Below are 20,109 nucleotides of genomic sequence, written 5' to 3'. Positions count from 1 at the left end.
GTCTATACAGACCAATCTTTCCAGACATGGAGGTAGAGAAAGGTGGAGAGTGGATGGGGTCAGGGAGCAAGGGTTGGAGGCAAATAAGAGATATGCTGCCCCCCAAATTACATATATAAATATTTACATTATGTATTTATTATATATTTATATTTTATATATAATGTATATACAGAGTTCTGTATAAAAATGTATATATTATGCAAAATATATATAGTGTATATATGCATAGACTTTCTGTATATATAAATAGTGGATCTTTAGTCCATACTGAGAAAGTTCAGGAGCTTAGTTGTCTAAAATTCTCTAAAGAAACAGAAAAAAGTACACATCACTGAAGTGGTTAGCTTCATGTATTTTCACAGGTGAATACACTAGAGTAATCAGCACCCAGATAAAACAGAACATTACAAGCACCCCAGTCTGATAGATCATCTAACACCTAATTCATGTTTGTTAAATGAATATACTACCAGCATTTATTTGCCCATTCTCCTCTGGCTGACTTTGAGAATGTTCTCTAGCTTTTTATTGTAACAAAATTGCTGCAATAAACATTCTTGTGCATATCTTCCTGTGTACATGAGCAAGAGTTTTTCTAAGGTAGAATTTCTGGATCGTAAGGTAAGGACTAAAGTTGACTAGAAACTGCCAAATTGCACCCTGAGAGAGTTTGCCAGCAGTGTATGAGTATTCCCGAGTATTTTTACCCTCAGTAAGACTCAGTGTCTTCAGTTTTCTGTAGTCTCACAGACCTGTTGAGTGTTGAGTGGTATCCTGTTGTGGTCTAAGGCTACATTTCCCTGACTGTTCATGAAGTGAAGTCTCTCTTATGTTTATTCCCTCTTTATGTTTTCTTTCTGGTGAAATTTCCTTCCATTCCCTTTGCCCCATTTGAACTATTTGTCTTCTTACTGTCTTAAAACCATTCTTTATTAGGAAGAAGACTAATCCTTTGCAGGCTAAATACATCGCAATTATGTTTTACATTTTGTAAGCTTTTCAGTTTGTTTATGTTTTTAATAGAAGTTTTACATTTGAAAAGGTCAGATTTATCAGTACTCTCTTAAAATAGTTGGGGATATTATCTTCCTTAAGAATCCTTTCACTCATACTCAGTCACGTTCAACTCTGTGACTCCCCATTGACTGTACCCCTCCAGGCTCTGCCCGTGGGACTTCTCAGAGAAGAATGCTGGAGTGGGTGGTCATTGCTTTCTCCAGGGGATCTTCCTGACCCACGGACTGAAGCCATGTCTCCTGCATTGGCAGGCAGATTCTTTAACACTGAGCCACCTGGGAAGCCCCTAGGATCCTGTCATAAATATTCTTAGTGTTCTGTTTTGCCTTTTCAAAGTCTCTAGTTCGTCTCAAGTTGCCTTTTTTTTTTTGGAAACATGATGATACAAAATAAGGATTTGGTTCTACCACATAAATAACTCAATTTTTCTCTCACCATTTCTTGAATGGTTATTTTCCTGCAAATGTGTAACTTTATTGAGTATTAGTGTCAGTGTACACATATGTGAGAGTATGACTTTGGGTTCTCCATTCTGTTGCATTTCCCTTTTTGCCTGATTCTACCAATATCCTACTGTTTTGTTATTATAGCTTGTTTCTGACTTCTGTTATTGATTTTAATAAGTTAATAATAAGTTTCATAAAAGATTTTCTATATCTACTAAGAAAATCATGTGGGTATTTTCTCCTACAATTTTTTTAGATAGTAAATTACTTTAATAGACTTTCTAATAGTAAGCCATCCTTAAATTCCTGGGGAAAACCCAATTTTTGCATTGCTGGATGGAGTTTGTTAATATTTTGTTATTTTTACAACCATGCTCATAAATATGCCTTGTGGTGATCCTCTTCTGACTGTTCTTGTCTGATTTCGGTGGCAAATTTACAATAGTCTCATGGATACCCCTTCTTTCTCTGTCTTTGGAACACTTTGTATAAAACCAGAAATTCCCTTTTCCTTAATGTTTAATGAAATTTGACTGTAAACTTTATGGGCTTGATACATTTTTAAAATAATTTTTATTTACCACAATTCTGTTTTTAAAGGTGGTAGGCCTATTTAGGTTTTAATTTCTTCTTGACTCAGTGCAGATGGATAAATATATGCTCATCTGGGTATTCAAACTTTTAATCCCATTAATCATAGTGTTTTCCTCTATTTATGAAAGCATCACCATATCTAGTTATGTCTGCTTTTTTAAGGATCACATCTTGATCACACTTTTACTGTCTTTCTTGATTAATTTTTATCAGCTTTGTCAAAAAATAACAATTGATTTTGTTAACCCTATTTTTCTTTGTATACTATTTTATTAGAATATGCTCCTCTTTTACTTTCCTTTTTTCTGTACCGTTTGGGGTTTTATTACTTTTTTTTTTTAACTTATTGAAGTATTAGCTTGGACAAAAATTTCATTCAGATTTTTCTATTCATCTTAGGGAAAAACCTGAACAAATTTTTGGCCAATGCAGTGGATGCTTACTTCATTATTTTTTACTTCCTTCTGGTTCCTTTATCCTGCTATAGTCTTGTAATACTCTAAATTTTCTTTTCATTCCACTTTAACTGTATCTCACAAGTTTTCATATGTGGAATCATTATCATTCCATGTAATATTTTAAAAATTCTCATTGCAACTTTTTATTTGACCCATGAGTTATTTCAAAGTGTATTTCTAAATTGGCTAACTGATTAGAGCTTTATCTTTTTGCTGTTAATTTCTACTGCAATTCAGCTATGGTTAGAGTACTAGGTTTATGCGAGATGATGAATTTTCCATTTCTTTTGATACTTAATTTGTAAACATTTTCAAGGTACAAGAAAACAATGTTAAGTGTAGTATTCAGATCTCTTATGGTCTTCAGTTCAGTACAATTCAGTTGCTCAGTCATATCCGACTCTTTGTGACCCCATGGACTGCAGCTTCCCCATCCATCATTAACTCCCAAAGCTTGCTCAAACTCATGTCCATCAAGTCAGTGATGCCATCCAACTGAAAGGTTGTTGCTGAGCCATGAAAGATGCCGGAATTCTTGGCCTCCAGAGGAGAGAATTCAATCCAGGGCCAGTGATTAGGCTTGATTGCTCAGAGCTTTTGTGTAATAAAGTTTTATTAAAATATAAAAGAGATAAACAAAGCTTCTGACACATCAGAAGGGGGCAAAAAGAGTGCCTCCCTGCTAGCCTTTAACAATATGTTATATACTTATCAGCACACTGTTAATTAGAGAAAGGAAATGTCTCAAAACTTAGAGTGGCACCAGGCCCCTCACCCACAACATGCATTTTGAGATAACATTGGCACAAGGTGAGTCATCCCAGGCCATGAATCTTGAAGAAAATCAAGTTGCCAAGTAAATATATAGTTTCGTTAACATACATTAGGAGAACAATGTATGAGTAAAGCATACTGGTTTGTTGAGCCCTTATCAGTTCTGAGTCTTATGGGGAACACACTTGAAGAAAGACAGAGTCTAGGGTAAATGCATAGTTCATTAACATAACTTAAGAAAAACATTTCCATAATAAAAATGCATTGGTTAGCTCAAGGTTTGAGAAACGGTAAGTTCAGGTGGAACCTGGTGTCATCATGGCAACACAGAATTTTAAGAGAAACCTACTTTTAATTTTGTGTAAAGAAGGGAAAAAAATCTGACACTTATATTTTGTTTCCTCTTGCCACTTAAGAGAGAGAGAGAAAATGTCTGACACTTGCAGCGTATTTCCTCTGTTTGGAGACCCCTAGCCTTCTTGCCTGTTACCCGCTCACAACCATCTCATCCTTTGTTGTCCCCTTCTCCTGCCATCAATCTTTCCCAGCATCAGGGTCTTTTCCAAGAAGTCATTTCTTTGCATCAGGTGGCCAAAGAATTGGAGTTTCAGCTTCAACATCAGTCCTTCCAATGAATATTCAGGACTGATTTCCTTTAGGATTGACTGGTTGGATCTCCTTCTAGTCCAAGGGACTTGCGAGAGTCTTCTCCAATACCACAGTTCAAAAGCATCAATTCCTCAGTGCTCAGCTTTCTTTATATTCCCACTCTCACATTCATACATGACTACTGTAAAAAACCATAGCTTTGACTAGATGGACCTTTGTTGGCAAAGTAATATCTCTGTTTTTTAATATGCTGTCTAGGTTGGTCATAGCTTTTCTTCCAAGGAAGAAATTTCATGGCTTCTGTCACCATCTGCAGTGACTTACTTATAGTCTTACTCATCTCTATATATGCTTGATCTGCTATTTGCTTGAAAAATGTGTGTCAAAGTACCACTATTATTGTTTGTTTATTTTCCCCTTACATGTCTCTTAGCTTTTGCTTTAAGTGTTTGGTAACATTCTTATTAGGTGTATACGTGTTAAGAATTTTCTTGGCTTAGTTTTCCTTTTAACATTATGGTAACCATTTTTATACCTAACAATACTGTTGTAGGAAGGGAGACCCCTTCCAGGGCCTGAAACTGGACTCTTGTCTAACACTTGGAAATGAATTGTCCGAGGAGACACATGTGCTGACAAAGCAAGAGATTTTATTGGGAAGGGGCACCCGGGTGCAGAGCAGTAGGGTAAGGGAACCCAGGAGAACAGCTCTGTCACATGGCTTGCAGTCTTGGGTTTTATGGTGATGGGATTACTTTCCGGGTTGTCTTTAGCCAATCATTCTGACTCAGAGTCCTTCCTGGTGGTGCATGCCTTGTTCAGCCAAGATGGATGCCAGAGAGGATTCTGGGAGGTGGTTGGACATGTGGTGTCTCCTTTTGACCTTCCTCGAACTCTTCTTGTTGGTGGAGGCTTATTAGTTCCATGTTCCTTACCAGGACCTCCTGTCATAAAACAACTCACGCAAATGGCTACTATGGTGCCTGGCCAGGGTGGGCAGTTTCAATCAGTGTGCTTCCCCTAACAATACTTTTTACCTCAGAGTTTTTTTTTATTATTGCTACACCAACTTTTTTTTAATTACATTTATATATCTATACCTATTCTCTCCCTTCCTAACTTTCTGTGTCTTCAAATATTAGGATTTTATTTCATAATTAGAATGTGACTAAACCTTGTTTTGTAAATCCACTGTGAACATTCTTGTCTTTTATCCCAATAATGTATTCAGTATTCATTTTGATAACTGACATTTTGGATTTATATTTTCCATTTTATTTTATACTTTTTATATACTTCTGTATTTTATGTTTATTTTTTTCCTTCTCTGTCAATTGATTGTATTTAATCTCCTTGTTTCTTTTTTTGGAAGGAAGTTTTCTATTATATGGCTACTATTGAGAGTATAACATGGATTCTTATCTACTCAAAGTCAGAATTAAATGAAATCCCAATGTTTCAACTCCAGTCACTCTGTACCTCATTATATACTGTTATATACACTTGTGAAAACATCACCATAATCAAGATAATGAACATATCCATCACCCTTTAAAATGTCCTTGTGCCCTTTGTAATTTTCCCCCTTCTGAACCCCACTCTTTCTTCATTTATAGGCAGCCACTGATGTGCTTTCTGTTAGGTTAGTTTGCAATTTTCCAGAATTTCATATAAGTGAAAACATACTCTTTTTACCCAGCACAATTATTGAATATAATACTTTTTTCCTTTTTATTGCTAAGTAATATTCTGCATATGAATATATCACAATCTGTTTATTCACTCACCTGTTTCTGTACATTTGTGTTGTTTTAAGTTCAGGACCATTACATTCTTATAAAGTCCTTTTCCACTCCATGTCAGTTTAAAAAAAAAAAAACATAGCCAAATTTTTTTCTAGTATTATTATGGCTTTATATTTCTGCATTTAAATTTTAATGTATCTTGATTTTATTTGGTGAATAAAATATATTAAGATAAGCTAAATTAAATGTTTCCTGAGGAGTAAGTCAATTATGCCAGTATTATTTACGACTAGTATATTCTTTGGAGTAATTTGATTCTTGATCTTTATATATATTAAATATTTATAAATACTTGAATCTTTTGTAGCTCATATTTTATACCACTGAACTCTTGTTTAAACACTTGACTAAATATTATTGTTGTAAAACATAGATTAATATCTTGCAATTTATACTCTTTATATTTCTTGTTAAACCTTTCTTGATTACTCCCAATTTTTTTTTCATCCATTCAATTAATTTCTTTGGAAACTTCATTGGAATTTGTGATATTGTGATTTATAAAAAGAAATATATAATATTTTGTCTTCATCCTTGTTTCTGGCACAAAGTCCCTATAATCCTTAAGGTATCCTAAGTGATGAGCGGAACAACTATTTTTTGCTGTGTTAATAAGGTAACTTTTGGACAGAATGTAAGTTTAAAGGCTTTTGTTTGTTTAGTTCTATACAGTTTCCTTGGCTTCTTTACCTAATATTATCAAATTTAAATTTAAAAATCCTTATGAAGTACACATAAGGATTATTCCCATTCCTATCAAGGTACAAGTCAACCTGATGACTTATTATAAAAGAAACATCATAATATGAACCTCATTTGTTTCTATAGACCCTCATCATTGTCCACCATCACCCAACTTACTCACTAACTGTACCAATTACTTGAGTCTCCTCCACCTGCTTGAAACTCATGACTTCTTTTTAAACTCCATCCCTTCATAGGCATTGTTTCCTCTGACTGAAATGCTGACCCACTCTCCTGACCAATCCTCAGTTTTGCCTGGATAATTGCGACCTGACCTTCAAAACTCTCTCCAGTGTCTCTACTTCTAGGTAGTATCTAGCAAAAGCAGAATGAATGAGACCATTTAGGAGGATGGTAAGATGAAACAGATAAGAGACAAGTAAATGACGAAATGAACCAGTGAGAAAAGCGGAGCTATAAGCCATGTTTTGCCACCTCTTGGAATGTCTGACTTCTAGTATAACCATGTGCTTTCTGCCATTGGAAACAGGGTCTCTCTCGTGATACCTCCATGCCAAAGGTCCCGCTATGCCACCTACTTTGATGTTGCTGTTCTTCGCTGCCTACTCCAGCCGCACTGGTCTGAGGAAGGCACTCAGTGGTCTCTGATGTACTATCTACAAAGACTGAGACACATGTTGGAAGAGAAGCCAGAAAAGCCCCCAGAGCCAGATATTCCTCTCCTGCCCAGACCCAGGAGTAGCTCCATGGTGGCAGCAGCTCCGTCACTAGTGAACACACATAAAACCCAAGTAAGAGCATCTTGGGGCCATTGTTTTTTCAACAAACAACTTTGCCATAACAGAGCCTCTTTTTCTTCTGTGTGTCCAGCTCTTATTTGTCCCATTGCTGACTGTTTGATTGGTGGGTTCCCCTGATACTATTATCCTTTCCTTTCCATCTTTTACTACTGGACCATTTTGCTGTTCTATTTTGCAAAATTTCATTTTGCATTTAATTGACCCTCCAAAGAAGTGCTTTCTAAATGCCTCTTACATACACTAATCTAGATCAAGCTTCTGTTGATCCATAATAATGGAAAATGGGTCTTCTGGCTAATCAAAGTGCTAGTTAATAAAGAGTTTTTGTATATAACTGTCAATTACCAATATTATAAAGTGCAGATACTGGTGTTTTACTGAATATGACTTAACCTCTTTTGCATAGCTCAAAATTTTCCCATGCCTCAATGTCACCTTTCACAATATTGGTTTTTGATATATAGTTTTGCTATTTATTATAAATGTTTGAAGGAATAAATTGAATATGTACTGATGACATCCCCATGAAAATCACTTTTTGATAAATGAAAGTACTAATAGCAGCTTAAACACTTGTTCTCTTTTTCAACATGTTAAATATATAAAGTATGATCTGCAATGTGTTGCAGTTGTTTGAGTTTATTGAAATGTGAATTGCCTGTATCTGAAACATGTCTGCATATTCTGAAAATAAACAGGTGTAATACAATGAAAAGGAAATATGTTCTGTTTTAGTAATAGATGATTCTGCCCAAAGTGAATATCTCCTCTGATGAATCATTAAATGGAAAAACACATTTTTAAAATAGAAAAAGAAATACCTACCCCCTTCTTATTTTCTTGGCTTTCCTAAATCTTGAACTTTGTGGTCTCACTGTTGAAATCTCCAAAGAGAAGTTACAATTAATATGAAATATATCTCTGTTGTAATATGAAATATATCTCTAAGTCCTTGACCATTAATCTATTTTTATTGTCTATTAAGGATCTCACCATGAAGTGTAATGAAGAGGAGAAATCTCTCAGTCCTGAAGCCTTTTCCAAGGTTTCATTGACGAATCTACGCAGGTCTGCCATCCCAGATCTTTCTTCAGATCTTGGCATGAACATTTTTAAGAAGGTGAGTAGAACCACTTAAAAAAACAAAACAGCAACAAAAAAACAGTAGGGCATGAAATGCTTCTGATTGTGCTGCTGAGTCAGGTGGGTTGAGGAAGGAACCTCAGAACAGAGGTTCACTCCCAGTTATAGCACTGACTTGCAGTATGACCTTGGGCAGCATGACCTTTCACATCCCTCCCTGAGCATGAGTGCTTCCCATTTTCCACATTATGTGGGGTTGTTACGGAGCTCAATCCTGATGATATGTGTAAAGTGCTTCTAGTTGTGTGGTCATGGAGATAGTTGTGGTAGCAGTGGTGGTATCGTACATTTGTATAGCTCATCTCATTCTACCAAGCACTTCAGATAAATAATTCTTATTTAATCCAATGAGACTTTTATTCTCCACAATTTGCACCTAAGAACCTGAGTCTTATTGCAGTTCTTAGAGTAATGGGATCATCATAGAACATTCATTCTTGAAGTCATCTCTTAAAAATTTTAAGGCAATAGAAAAACCAAGCTTTGTGATAATGTAGTAAATCCTTATAACTGACCATTAGCTTTACTACCATCACTTCTCTTTGTGAGTGACAGTGTAGGTTTCCATTCAGCAAACATTTATTGCACATCCACAAGAATCTAGAACACTCAAACTGGGAAATTAAAGGTTGAGTCCTTGTGTATATAAACTGACTTGGGAGTCAGTGGATTGGATCAAATTCCACTCCTACCATTTTCTACCCATGTGATACTGGCCAAATGATATTGGTTTCTTTCTTTATAAATGGGTACATAACATACTTACCTCAAAATGTTATCATAATTGAGATAATGTGTGTAGAGTCTTTACTGGGCCTAGTGCTTAGCAAGTACTCAGTAAATGTTAACTATTATTTTTAACAATAAAAAAGAAATAAGACTGCACCTTAGAAATTTTAGGCAGTTTTAGAAAGATTGAGTCCAAACTCCAAACTAGTCTTCTAACTATTTCATGCTCTTATTAATCCTCTCTTCGCCTCTCTTTTTTATAAGCAAATGGAGCTAATCAAATAGAAAATAATATGTGTAAGATAATGTATGTGTGGTGGCTTATTTTTTTCTTTTGCAAAATGACTAGTTTGTGTCAATGAAGAACACAGAATTACCAACCTATCTATAAGCTCAGAGTTTGCTATGCAACACTGATAATGCAGTAAAAGACAAATGCTGTAGTTTTTCTAAAAATGTTAATCAGTGGGGGGAAAAGAGGTTTTCAGTTCTGATTGCATATGAGAATCTCTGCAGAACTTTTAATAAATCAAGGGCCCAGGCCTGACCCTGGATCTATGAAGTCACAATTGCTGAAGATTAGGCCCAGACATTAATACATTTAAAAAACTTCAAGCAATTCTAAACTCTTAGATATACTGGATCTTGAATTTGATTGATATGAGTCATAGGGTTGTACCAATGCATATTCTGCATCTTCTTTGCCTCTCCTATGAACAGAGGTGTGCATCTGAAGTCATTTGGCTGAAACAATGGATCTATCTTGGAAAATGGAATAGAAAAAGACTGACTGGTCTACGTGATGACTCAGGGCTCCTATATACTAACCCAGGGTTTCTCAAGTTTTGCCGAGCATCAGAATCACCAATGTTTAATCACTTGTTAAACATTGCTGGCCCTCCCCTTTTGGCTGTCTGATCTAGTATGCCTGGGGTTGAACCTGAGACTCTGCATTTCTGACAATTTCCCAGGCACCAAAGCTGGTCCAGGGACCACACTTGGAGAAATATTCCTCAAGCCCAACCCGGCAGAAAAACCTAGGAAATATGTTACCTTTTTCTTAATTTCTTTTATTCCTTTGCACATTGTGGAAATTTCTTGCGTCTCTACTGGATGACATTTGGTGATTTTCTGGGTCTCCTTTTCCTGGAACATTTCCTGAATTTTACTCCAACCCTTTGGGAAGTAAATGGTAACCTGCCCTATGCCTGATCTTTATCTCTCATCCCTGCAGTTCAAGAGCCGCAAAGAAGACAGAGAGAGGAAGGGCTCTATCCCATTCCACCACACGGGGAAGAGGCGGCCTCGGAGAATGGGAGTGCCATTCCTGCTGCACGAGGATCACCTGGATGTGTCCCCAACTCGTAGCACATTCTCCTTCGGAAGCTTCTCTGGGCTCGGAGAAGACAGACGAGGCATGGAAAAAGGAGGCTGGCAAACCACCATTTTAGGTGACCACAAGGACCTTTGAAAGTAGGGCAGAGCTTCTTTGACCTGTTTAGAAATCTGGATCTAGGGCTCCCAGGGAAATCTGTACCTTTCTTGAACAGTTTAGTCGAGAAATCTGGGCCCAAATACAGCCTCCCCAGGACCCAAATAATGCTGTGTCTTCATAGACAAAGAAATGGAAATAACTGAATTATGCAAGAATCCTGTATAATTAGACAGCCCTATTTCTAATCATCCTATACAATGATTCTTTAAATTTTATTGAAGTATAATTTATATATAATATCATGTTAATTTCTTCTCTATAGCAAAGTGACTCAGTTATATATATGTATATATATATTTTCATATTCTTTTAATATTTCATATTCTTTTCACAAGATATTGAATAGAGTTCCCCTGTACTACCCAGTATGACCTTGTTGTTTATTCATCCTATATTAATAGTTTGCCTGTGCTAATCCCAAACTCCCTTTACTTTCCTCCCCTACCGTGCCTTCCTCTTGGCAACTGCAAGTCTGTTCTCAGTAGTATATCATTCTAGACATGGAAACATGACCTTAGAGGGCTCTGTGCATTAACTTTGTGAATCCAAAGACAGACTCTTCTTTCACTAAGATATTAAAAAAAGAAGATGTAAAGAAAAGAAAAGGGAGCTTTTTTTTTTCTTTCTTTCTGGATGTCATATTAAGAAGACCAGCTTAAAATCAAGAGATGACAGCTAGTGGGGGCCTAACAGATGGCTTCTGACATTTGGCTTAGATTGGGGCTGACCTTCTTACAGGCAGCTTCATCAATCATCTCAACCCTGAATGTTCCCAAGGCAGATTTAATTCCTGCTAGTCAGCTGTGCCTTGCAAACTTCCTAATATCCCCTGACTGTCACTGCTGTCCTTTGGACAGACAAAAGCTTGGCAGAACATCTTTCAGATTTTCTAACCTTCTTTGGGTTCTTGTCCTTCTCAGGGAAATTTACTCGGCGGGGCAGTTCCGATGCGGCCACCGAGATGGAGAGCCTGAGTGCCAGGCACTCCCACTCTCATCACACGCTGGTGAGTGACCTGCCAGACCACTCCAACAGCCACGGGGAAAACATCGTCAAGGAAGGTGGGTCGGAGGCGGCCCCTGCAGGCGGGACTTCAGGTTTCTTTTCCTGTTTCCTGTTTTTTCTCCATGTTCCATTTTCATTGTAATCTGGCTCCATGTGCTTTTTGAAAACTTGCATTTGTGCATCTTATGGCTGGATTATTTGTGAGGCATTCTTAAAATTTCCATAGTAGCAAGAGCTATGGGATAGCACACTGTGAACACCATACCCCTCAGAGGGAAAACAAGGGCAACCCATTCTATATTTGTTTTCACAAGAGCATAGAACTACAGGAAAGACTTCTAGGACATCTGTTACATCCCTCTGAAGGGCTTATCCATCTTCAGGGGAGGAAAGTCCCTACCTTCTAAGGCCACTGATTCCCTTTCCAGGCAGCTGCTATTCTGTGCTTTATGTGGAGCAAATGTGTGCCTCTGGATGAAATCCAAGATGGGTTCTTAACCTGTGCTCTTCTTAACCTATGAATATAAATTTACTCCCTCTTTCCATGGACTGTACTTCAAGTATTTGATGACATGTTAGTTACCACTGCAAATTTATGTTCCATAATTCTTAAGCAGAAGAGAAAAAAGAATCTTTCTTGTTTTCTGTTGCCTAAATATATTAAATACAACCAAATATTTTCACAGCTACAAACTTGTGGGGAAATATTTCAACCAAACGAGTTTAACTATTGGAGAAGGAAATGGCAGCCCACTCCAATATTCTTGCCTAGATAATCCCGTGGACAGAGGAGCCTGGTGGGCCCCAGTTTATGAGGTCGCAAAGATTCAGACACAATGGAAGCGACTGAGCACAGCACGGTGTAACTAACCAATAGGGTCTATCATCTAACTGCGTAAAAAGCACCAGTTAGACAAAAAAATTCTATCCTGGGTCTCAAGAAAGCCAGTTAAGAATTCACATTTTCTATAGCCTTCATTGTTTGTCAGATATTATTACACATGAATTAACACCATGGGAGTTGACAAAAGCCTTGAGACTCTCCATCAAATATATGCTATAGCTGTGACTGTGGTCATGATTTAAATAGTAGTTAAGTGTCTAACATGATCTTATAGGTTCATATCGGGGAAGTAAGACATTGCTTTCCTTTTTCTAGTGCGATCTCAGATCTCCACTATTACGGTTGCAACCTTCAATACCACATTGGCATCATTCAACGTCGGCTATGCAGACTTTTTCAGCGAACATATGCGGAAGCTCTGCAACCAGGTGCCCATCCCTGAGATGCCACACGAACCTCTGGCATGTGCAAACCTGCCTCGAAGCCTCACAGACTCCTGCATAAATTACAGCTACTTGGAAGACACAGAACATATTGATGGGACCAATAACTTTGTCCACAAGAATGGCATGCTTGATCTTTCTGTACGAAGCAAGAATTTTTCTTACTGAAGCTCAAAAGATATTGAATCTTTGGTCCAGTTTTTACAATGTTGAGTAAAATGGACATATAAGTTCTTAGAAATGTTGAATCTTTAAATGAAAAACTACACTTAAAAAAGAAAAAACCTTTTAAGAGTATATCACCCATCTGAAATGTACCTTTTCTTTTTTTTGAGAGTAACTTTAGTTTTGATCTGATATTAGAATATTTTTATAATTGAAAAAAGTTAGTGAATCCTGAACACACTTAGTAAATATCTGTGTTTTGTGTTTGCTAAGTCCCTCATTTTCTAGACCAGTAGTAAAAAATTCTGCTTGTTTTCTTTTGTTATATAGGCAACATGACTATAAACCACTCAAACAGCAAGAGAGAATTAATAGAAGTACATTAAAAGATTTAAACCTGCATTCTCAAGAATGCCTGTCTTGATTACAGTTATTAGTAAATGAAAGGGTTGTTATATTTTACAAATATATTTCACACAATTTTTTTTACTTCACATTAGGGAACCTGGTTCAGCAAATAATTTAAAATATTAAAATCAATAGAAAGACATAATTTAAACATGCAAGTATTTTGCATTTAAAATTGAATGTAAATAATGATGTAATTGCAAATGTTCCTCTATTGTATGCCTAAGGAAACCTTTGCTCTTCACCAATTATTAGTGGAAAGGATTATTGGCAGAGGATTAAAACACTTGATTTTAGAAATCAGTTGAGCAAGTTTCCATTTGGGCAAATAATTGCCCTCCCATTAATCCATTATGCTTTGTTATCTCCATTAACTGTCTATATTATGACAATTTTAGAGTCCTTAAATGAGGTAACACACTTATACATTTTTAATTCCTTGGGTGATTTGTTGATTAAGCACATATACAAGGTTCCAATGCAGCATAATAAGATCATCTGAAAATTACCTGAATTATTTATACTTATGTGCATAGAACAGCCTAAAGGAAATGCAATAAATGGAATAGCCAAATCTATTTAGGAAGAGGTAATTCAAGTAACTTAATCACTCTCTGATTACTTTTGTCTTCCCCCAGGTGGTTCTGAAGGCCGTTTATCTTGTCCTTAACCATGACATCAGTTCTCGCATATGCGATGTGGCACTGAACATTGTGGAATGCTTGCTTCAACTTGGTGTGGTGCCCTGTGTAGAGAAGAACAGAAAGAAGAGTGAAAACAAGGAAAATGGAACTGTAGAAAAAAGACCAAGTGAGGGAACTTTCCAATTCAAAGGAGTATCTGGAAGTTCCACGGGTGGATTTGGGGGCCCTACAGTGAGTGGAGCTGGAGATGGTGGAGGAGATGAAGGAGGAGGTGGTGATGGAGGAGGTGGAGGAGGTGATGGAGGAGGAGGTGGAGGAGGTGGAGGTGGCCCCTATGAGAAGAATGATAAGAACCAAGATAAGGTATGAATGAACCAGCTTTTGCATACTCATGAATTGTTATTCCCGATTTCTTTCTGTATTTTTGCTTGCCAGCAATTTGTTGACTCAATAGCTGCTAGTCACTAGTCCATAATAAGCAGTATGCATGCATGCATGCTCAGTCACTTCAGTCATGTCCAGCTCTTTGCAACCTTATGGACTGTAGCCCACCAGGCTTCTCTGTTCATGTATTCCAGACAAGAATACTGGTGTGGGGTGCCATGCCTTCCTCCTGGGGATCTCCCAGATCCAGGAACTGAACTCATATCTCCTGCATCTCCAGCATTGCAGGCAGATTCTTTACTGCTGAGCCACCTGGAAGCCTGAATAAGCAGAATAATTTTTCTGAAAAACATTAAGTTCTTTCTCTTGATTTAAGGAACACATTTTTAGGTAGCCTGCTTCAGTCACAGTTAAAGAGAAGTAAAGGGGGAATTTTTGTTTAGTAAGTTGATTTGTTGGTATTAGCTTAGAAGACTAGCCTCTGTCATCTTACGTTTCAGTGTGTCACACCTAGGTGTCTTTATCATTCTCATTAGTTATTGTTTCTGAATTTAATTTCCTTTGACTTGACAACACCTGATTTTTTATTTCAGCACTTAACATCAGTAATTAGTTTTCTAATTTGAATTTTAAATAAGAATTACTGCAGCTATATTCATATAATTTATGCTGACTTCAATTTGAAATCTTAGTTGGAAAATACTAAGTAATTGAAATCAAAAAGAGATTTAAATCTCTAACAGGTGACAATCTATGCATCAGGCCAAGTGTTTACAAGTATAAAATTTCACGGTGCAGAGTTCTACTACCTACATATTATCTTAAATATAGATGGTTGTTTTTTCGCGGGGTTTCAGGTTTTTACATCTGAAGGTGTGCAGTGCTCCTTCGTCTTTTTTTTCCCCCTTCCTCTCTTTCTAGTCCCACCTCATGCCTGTTTAATTTGCATTTATCATGTTTCTTTCCTCATGGTCTATTCTCATTTTTCCCAATATTTATGGACTCTTATCCAATAATTCCTGCCCCAATATTCTTAGGTTCCCAAACCTAACTTTTCCTTTAGGATTTCTTCTACTGCCTCACTCATATTTGTATATCTTCCAGTTCTAATAGAATCTTCTTGTACTTGATATTTCCAACTTTTACATTCCCAAACATATCTGAGGACAATTCAAGGGTCCTCAGATCTCATTGTAGATGAAAATTATCAAAATGGTGATATTAATCCCAAAGGACTTGAACTTGGATCCTAAGGTCTAAGGGATTTTTCAGTCAAAAGTTACGTAGGAATTAGTAAACAAATACAAAGTATAAGGACCACATTTATAAGCATAGCAAAGAGTAAGATTCTTAATTTAAAATTTTTTTCCTGTCAATCTCGGTGGCAACTCAAAGAGACGATAGATAGAACTATGTCATTTTGTCACGAGATTCAAGGGAAAATAGGAAAAATAAAAGTCAAATTTTGGTAAGCTCTTATCAGTAAAACAGATATATTCTAAATTGATGAGGCTTTGTTATGTTTGGGGCTTCCCAGGTGGCGCTAGTGGTAAAGAACTGGCCTGCCAATGAAGGCGATATGAGATATGGGTTCGATCCCTTGTTATGTTCATTGAGGATTTATGAAGTTTATTATTAGTATTTTGTTTCTGTTTGGGTTTTGTTTTAATTCTAAAATTGCACCCAACTAGTATTCACATCTAATTTTTTATTAAAGAGCTACAAATGTCTTGCCTATCTAGATATTATATATAATCTAGATATTATTAATCTATTATATTATATAAATATAAATCTATTATACATAATCTAGATATTATATGTAATATATAGATATTATAAACACTAGAAACTTGATAATATAAATGTTACTTTGACCAGTTACTTTTGAATAGGGTGGGATTTTACAAAGTCAGATTGTGTGTTCTCCAAAACAACCACAAAAGATGCAAATGTTCTACAGTTAGTTCTGTAAAATAATGTTCTTTGTAATGCAGAAAATTTATAAAATTGTACCTGAACATAGGTCAAGTGCATTGTACTTGTGATTCACACAGATCTGCTCTGCCTCCAACCCATCTGTTATTTTCAGTGGAACTGGGAGTTTATCTAATTTTGCAACCTAGTAATACCAGAAGCATGGGGGAATTGATTAATTCAGAAAAGAAGATCTAATTTCTATTTCTATATTTGCTGCAAACGAGTACTGAGAACTTGAAATGTTATTTAATATGTGTCCTGATTTCTTCCTATAACATGCTATGTCTTTCTGAATGTCTCCTTCTGGAGGAGCTGAAATCCCAAGGACATCTGAAGATCCAAAGAAATACAAATAGATATTTACAAAAAGCTTTGGGAGCTAGGAATTTTTTTAAGGAACATTTAATAGTTTTTAAATGTTCATAAGTCAGTCTTCCAAATCAGCTCTTCCCCAGGGTGACCTTTTCTGAGGCACGACTGCCTCTGGCCACACAGGCTGTGTACTCCACAAGAGCTCTCTGCTAAGGAGGCCAGGCAGGACTGAAATCAGGGCCAGTCAAGGCTGCTTGTACTAAGAGGTACCTTTTAGTAGAAGGTGCCTACTACTCACTTTTTTCTAATTCATCCTCCCAGAACAGTGCCTTTTCTAATTTCCACAAAGTTGCTCCAAAGGATAACAGTGCCCCACACCTAGAAATGGGCTTCCCTGGTAGCTCAGCTTGTAAAGAATCCACCTGCAATGCAGGAGACCTGGGTTCAATCCCTGGGTTGGGAAGATTCCCTGGAGGGAGGGTATGGCAACCCATTCCAGTATTCTTGCCTGGAGAATCCCTTGAACAGGGAAGCCTAGTGGTCTATAGTCCACGGAGTTGCAGAGTTGGACACAACTGAGTGACTAAGCACAGCACACCTAGAAATAATCATTAACACTGGCTTTGCTATTATTATGCACTTTACTTGTTTTGCCTCACAAACTCCGTGAGACGGATATTTTATGATTCCCCTTTTGTGAGGCGTAGGGTGTTAAGTAGCTTGCCCAAGGTTATGGAGCTAAGATTTTAATTTAAACTTAAAACATTTCTGAATTGGTGTAGGAATTTCCCAATTCCTACACCAGTCATGCTCAGTCATGTCAGACTTTTTGTGACCCCATGGACTATACCTGCCAGGCTGAACTGTCCATGGGATTCTCCAGGCAAGAATACTGGAGTGGGTTGCCATTCCCTTTTCCTGGGGATCTTCCTGACCCAGCGGTTGAACCTATGTCTCCTGCATTGACAGGCAGTTTCTTTACCCTCTGAACCACCAGGGAAGCCTCTGGTGGAATATATGTACATATAAATAAATAAATGTATGTGTGTTCTATGTATGTGTATATATATGTATGTTTGAGTCTTCCATTTGTAAGCATCTGAGCTGCAGAGTTCCCAAGAAACAGACTTGGACAAAGAGATGTGTGCAGGGGGTTTATTGGGATGTCCACTCAGAATTGACATCTGTGAAATGTAAAAGAAGCAGGATGGCGCCAAGAGAAAAGCTGAGTTGCAATGTAGTTGTAACAGAGATTTCAGCCCCTCACACAGGGAGCACCAGAGTTGGGATGGTTCTTCAAAGTAATCCCTGGGTAAAGTAAGGGAGCCCATCTTATTCCATGACCTCCCTTCTATGCCCTTGACCAATCACTGGAGGTGGACTGCTTCCAGCAGGAGAGCATAATGTGGGTCAAGGCCACTCTCTTTAGCTAAGGGCAATGCCTGAAGAGGAACTCATCTGAGAGTTATCAGCCATCAATACTTCTAGCCTTGATTCATGGCAGGAGGAGAAGGCGACAACAGAGGATGAGAGGTTGGATGGCATCACCAACTCAATGGACATGAGTTTGGGGACAGGGAGGCCTGGCATGCTGTGGTTCATGGGGTCGGAAGGAGTCGGACACGACTGAGCAACTGAAATGAACTGAATACTTCCAGCAGCTCAGGGAATGAATGTTCAGTTCTGAAGGGGGGTGTTTCTGGGCATCACAGCCACTACCTCAGGCTTTGGTTAGGAAAAAAAAAGACCCAGTCACATAACATTAGGGGAGCAGAGAGAGTATCTCATCACATAATGAACAGCACATGATGTCTAGATAACTCTCATACCTAACACACCCTCCCTGCATTTGAGTATTCTTTCTATGTAGATAGCCCCAAAGTTCATTAATCAACCTGAGTATATGACTGTGGAAAAGCCCTTCACAATTTACAGATCAAGGCTTATTCATTATTTTATATTTGGCACAATAAACTAATGAAGTAGGAAGGGAAGCTATTAAGATCCTCAACTCACAAGTGGGAAAACTAAAGCACAAAGAGATTTGTTCATTTATCTAACGTCATGTGCAATTAAGGAGTGAGAGCTGGACTCTCAGTTGGCTGTGCTGACAGCAGAGAGTCACTAGAAGGACCGAGGAAGGTTGAAGCTTCCTGAAGGTTATGGTGCAGATCTGCATCATTCCTTAGCAATAGCTTCCTTATGCTTCTTTGGAAACAATTCAAGGATTTTTCTGGAAGCTATGTTCTCCACTTAAAGCAAGGATTGCATGAGTTAAAAGAGAGGATAATAACAGTTCATCTCAGGGGGACTTCCTATTTAACCTCAAATGAAGAACCCACGCTGAATATTTACAAAATTTTTTTTATTCTCACTTTGTTTATACATGAGTATTACAATACAGTAAAAGCAAAAAAAAAATTAGAAAAATCCTTTGAAAATGTCAGAAAATGCCACATGATTTCAAAGTTTCAGACTTTGATCACTTCTAGAAGTTTAACAAAAATCCTTGCCTAGTGATACTATCGGAAAACTGCTGGTAAAGTTACCTTCTGGAAAAGCTGTTTGCCTTTATCATTAATAGTCCACACTGTCTCTCTAGACAGTCATTCTGATCACCTGTCAAGTATATGAAAGCATGTCTTCTACTGAAGAGGTCCACATCCATATCCTGTAGCACTAGAGGGTATTCAAAATGCATACGTATTTTTCTTTCTTGTAAATCACGTTCTAGATTTTCTAAAAGTTAGCCTGCCTGTTGAGCCCTTGACAATTCTATTTCCCAAACTGCAAGGGCTCACTATAAAACATATAAACTTGGTTTAATAATAAAATAGAGCCTCAGTAGCAAAAGAAACTAAGTAGCTGAATAAACAGAATCCTCTTTCTCTCTCATTCTGGGTGCTAGGATGAAAGTACACCTGTAAGCAACCATAGGCTTGCTCTAACCATGCTCATCAAAATTGTGAAGTCCCTGGGCTGTGCCTATGGTTGTGGAGAAGGACACCGAGGGCTCTCTGGAGATCGTCTGAGACACCAGGTATTCCGGGAGAATGTAAGAGAATTAAAGTAGATTCCATTTCCTCTTTCTCTTCCCTCCTTTCAAATTAGGAATGAGTCCTTTGACAATGAGGGTCAGTGTTCCCTGAAAAAATATTTTGTTTTGTGAGGGTAATTAATGCTGTCATAAGGTGGGAGAATTCCCACAAGATATTCTCAAGACATCTAAAACCCAGGCTTAGGAAAGTTTAATTGGGAAAATAACTTCTGCCTCCTGCCTAGGGCAGGCCAACTCCCAGTTGGTAAAAGGGTGTATAATTGGAACATGTGAATTATAGTTTGAAAG

The 20,109-nt window shown here is 37.4% G+C and overlaps 1 protein-coding gene across 5 annotated transcripts in view; it reads left to right on the top strand.

The window, feature by feature from the left end:
• Window positions 1-20,109, top strand: part of UNC80 (unc-80 subunit of NALCN channel complex) — a 218,111-nt gene that overhangs the window by 28,554 nt on the left and 169,448 nt on the right. For 2 of the 5 annotated variants that reach the window (XM_055398557.2, XM_088842016.1), the window contains exons 8-14: window positions 6,941-7,202; window positions 8,197-8,331; window positions 10,318-10,534; window positions 11,499-11,639; window positions 12,743-13,011; window positions 14,082-14,450; window positions 19,672-19,818. In XM_055398557.2, the coding sequence (XP_055254532.2) occupies window positions 6,941-7,202; window positions 8,197-8,331; window positions 10,318-10,534; window positions 11,499-11,639; window positions 12,743-13,011; window positions 14,082-14,450; window positions 19,672-19,818 (1,540 nt within the window). Of the gene's footprint in view, window positions 1-6,940; window positions 7,203-8,196; window positions 8,332-10,317; window positions 10,535-11,498; window positions 11,676-12,742; window positions 13,012-14,081; window positions 14,451-19,671; window positions 19,819-20,109 lie in introns of all 5 variants that reach the window. The other 3 variants (XM_088842011.1, XM_088842008.1, XM_088842019.1) reach the window with 2 other exon arrangements.

Source organism: Moschus berezovskii, chromosome 2 (genome assembly GCF_049115385.1).
Source record: "Moschus berezovskii isolate FMDL1 chromosome 2, NW_MosBer_1.0, whole genome shotgun sequence".
Taxonomy (NCBI): domain Eukaryota; kingdom Metazoa; phylum Chordata; class Mammalia; order Artiodactyla; family Moschidae; genus Moschus; species Moschus berezovskii.
Note: the sequence above shows the minus strand (reverse complement) of the source record. Positions and strands in the feature narration are given on the sequence as shown.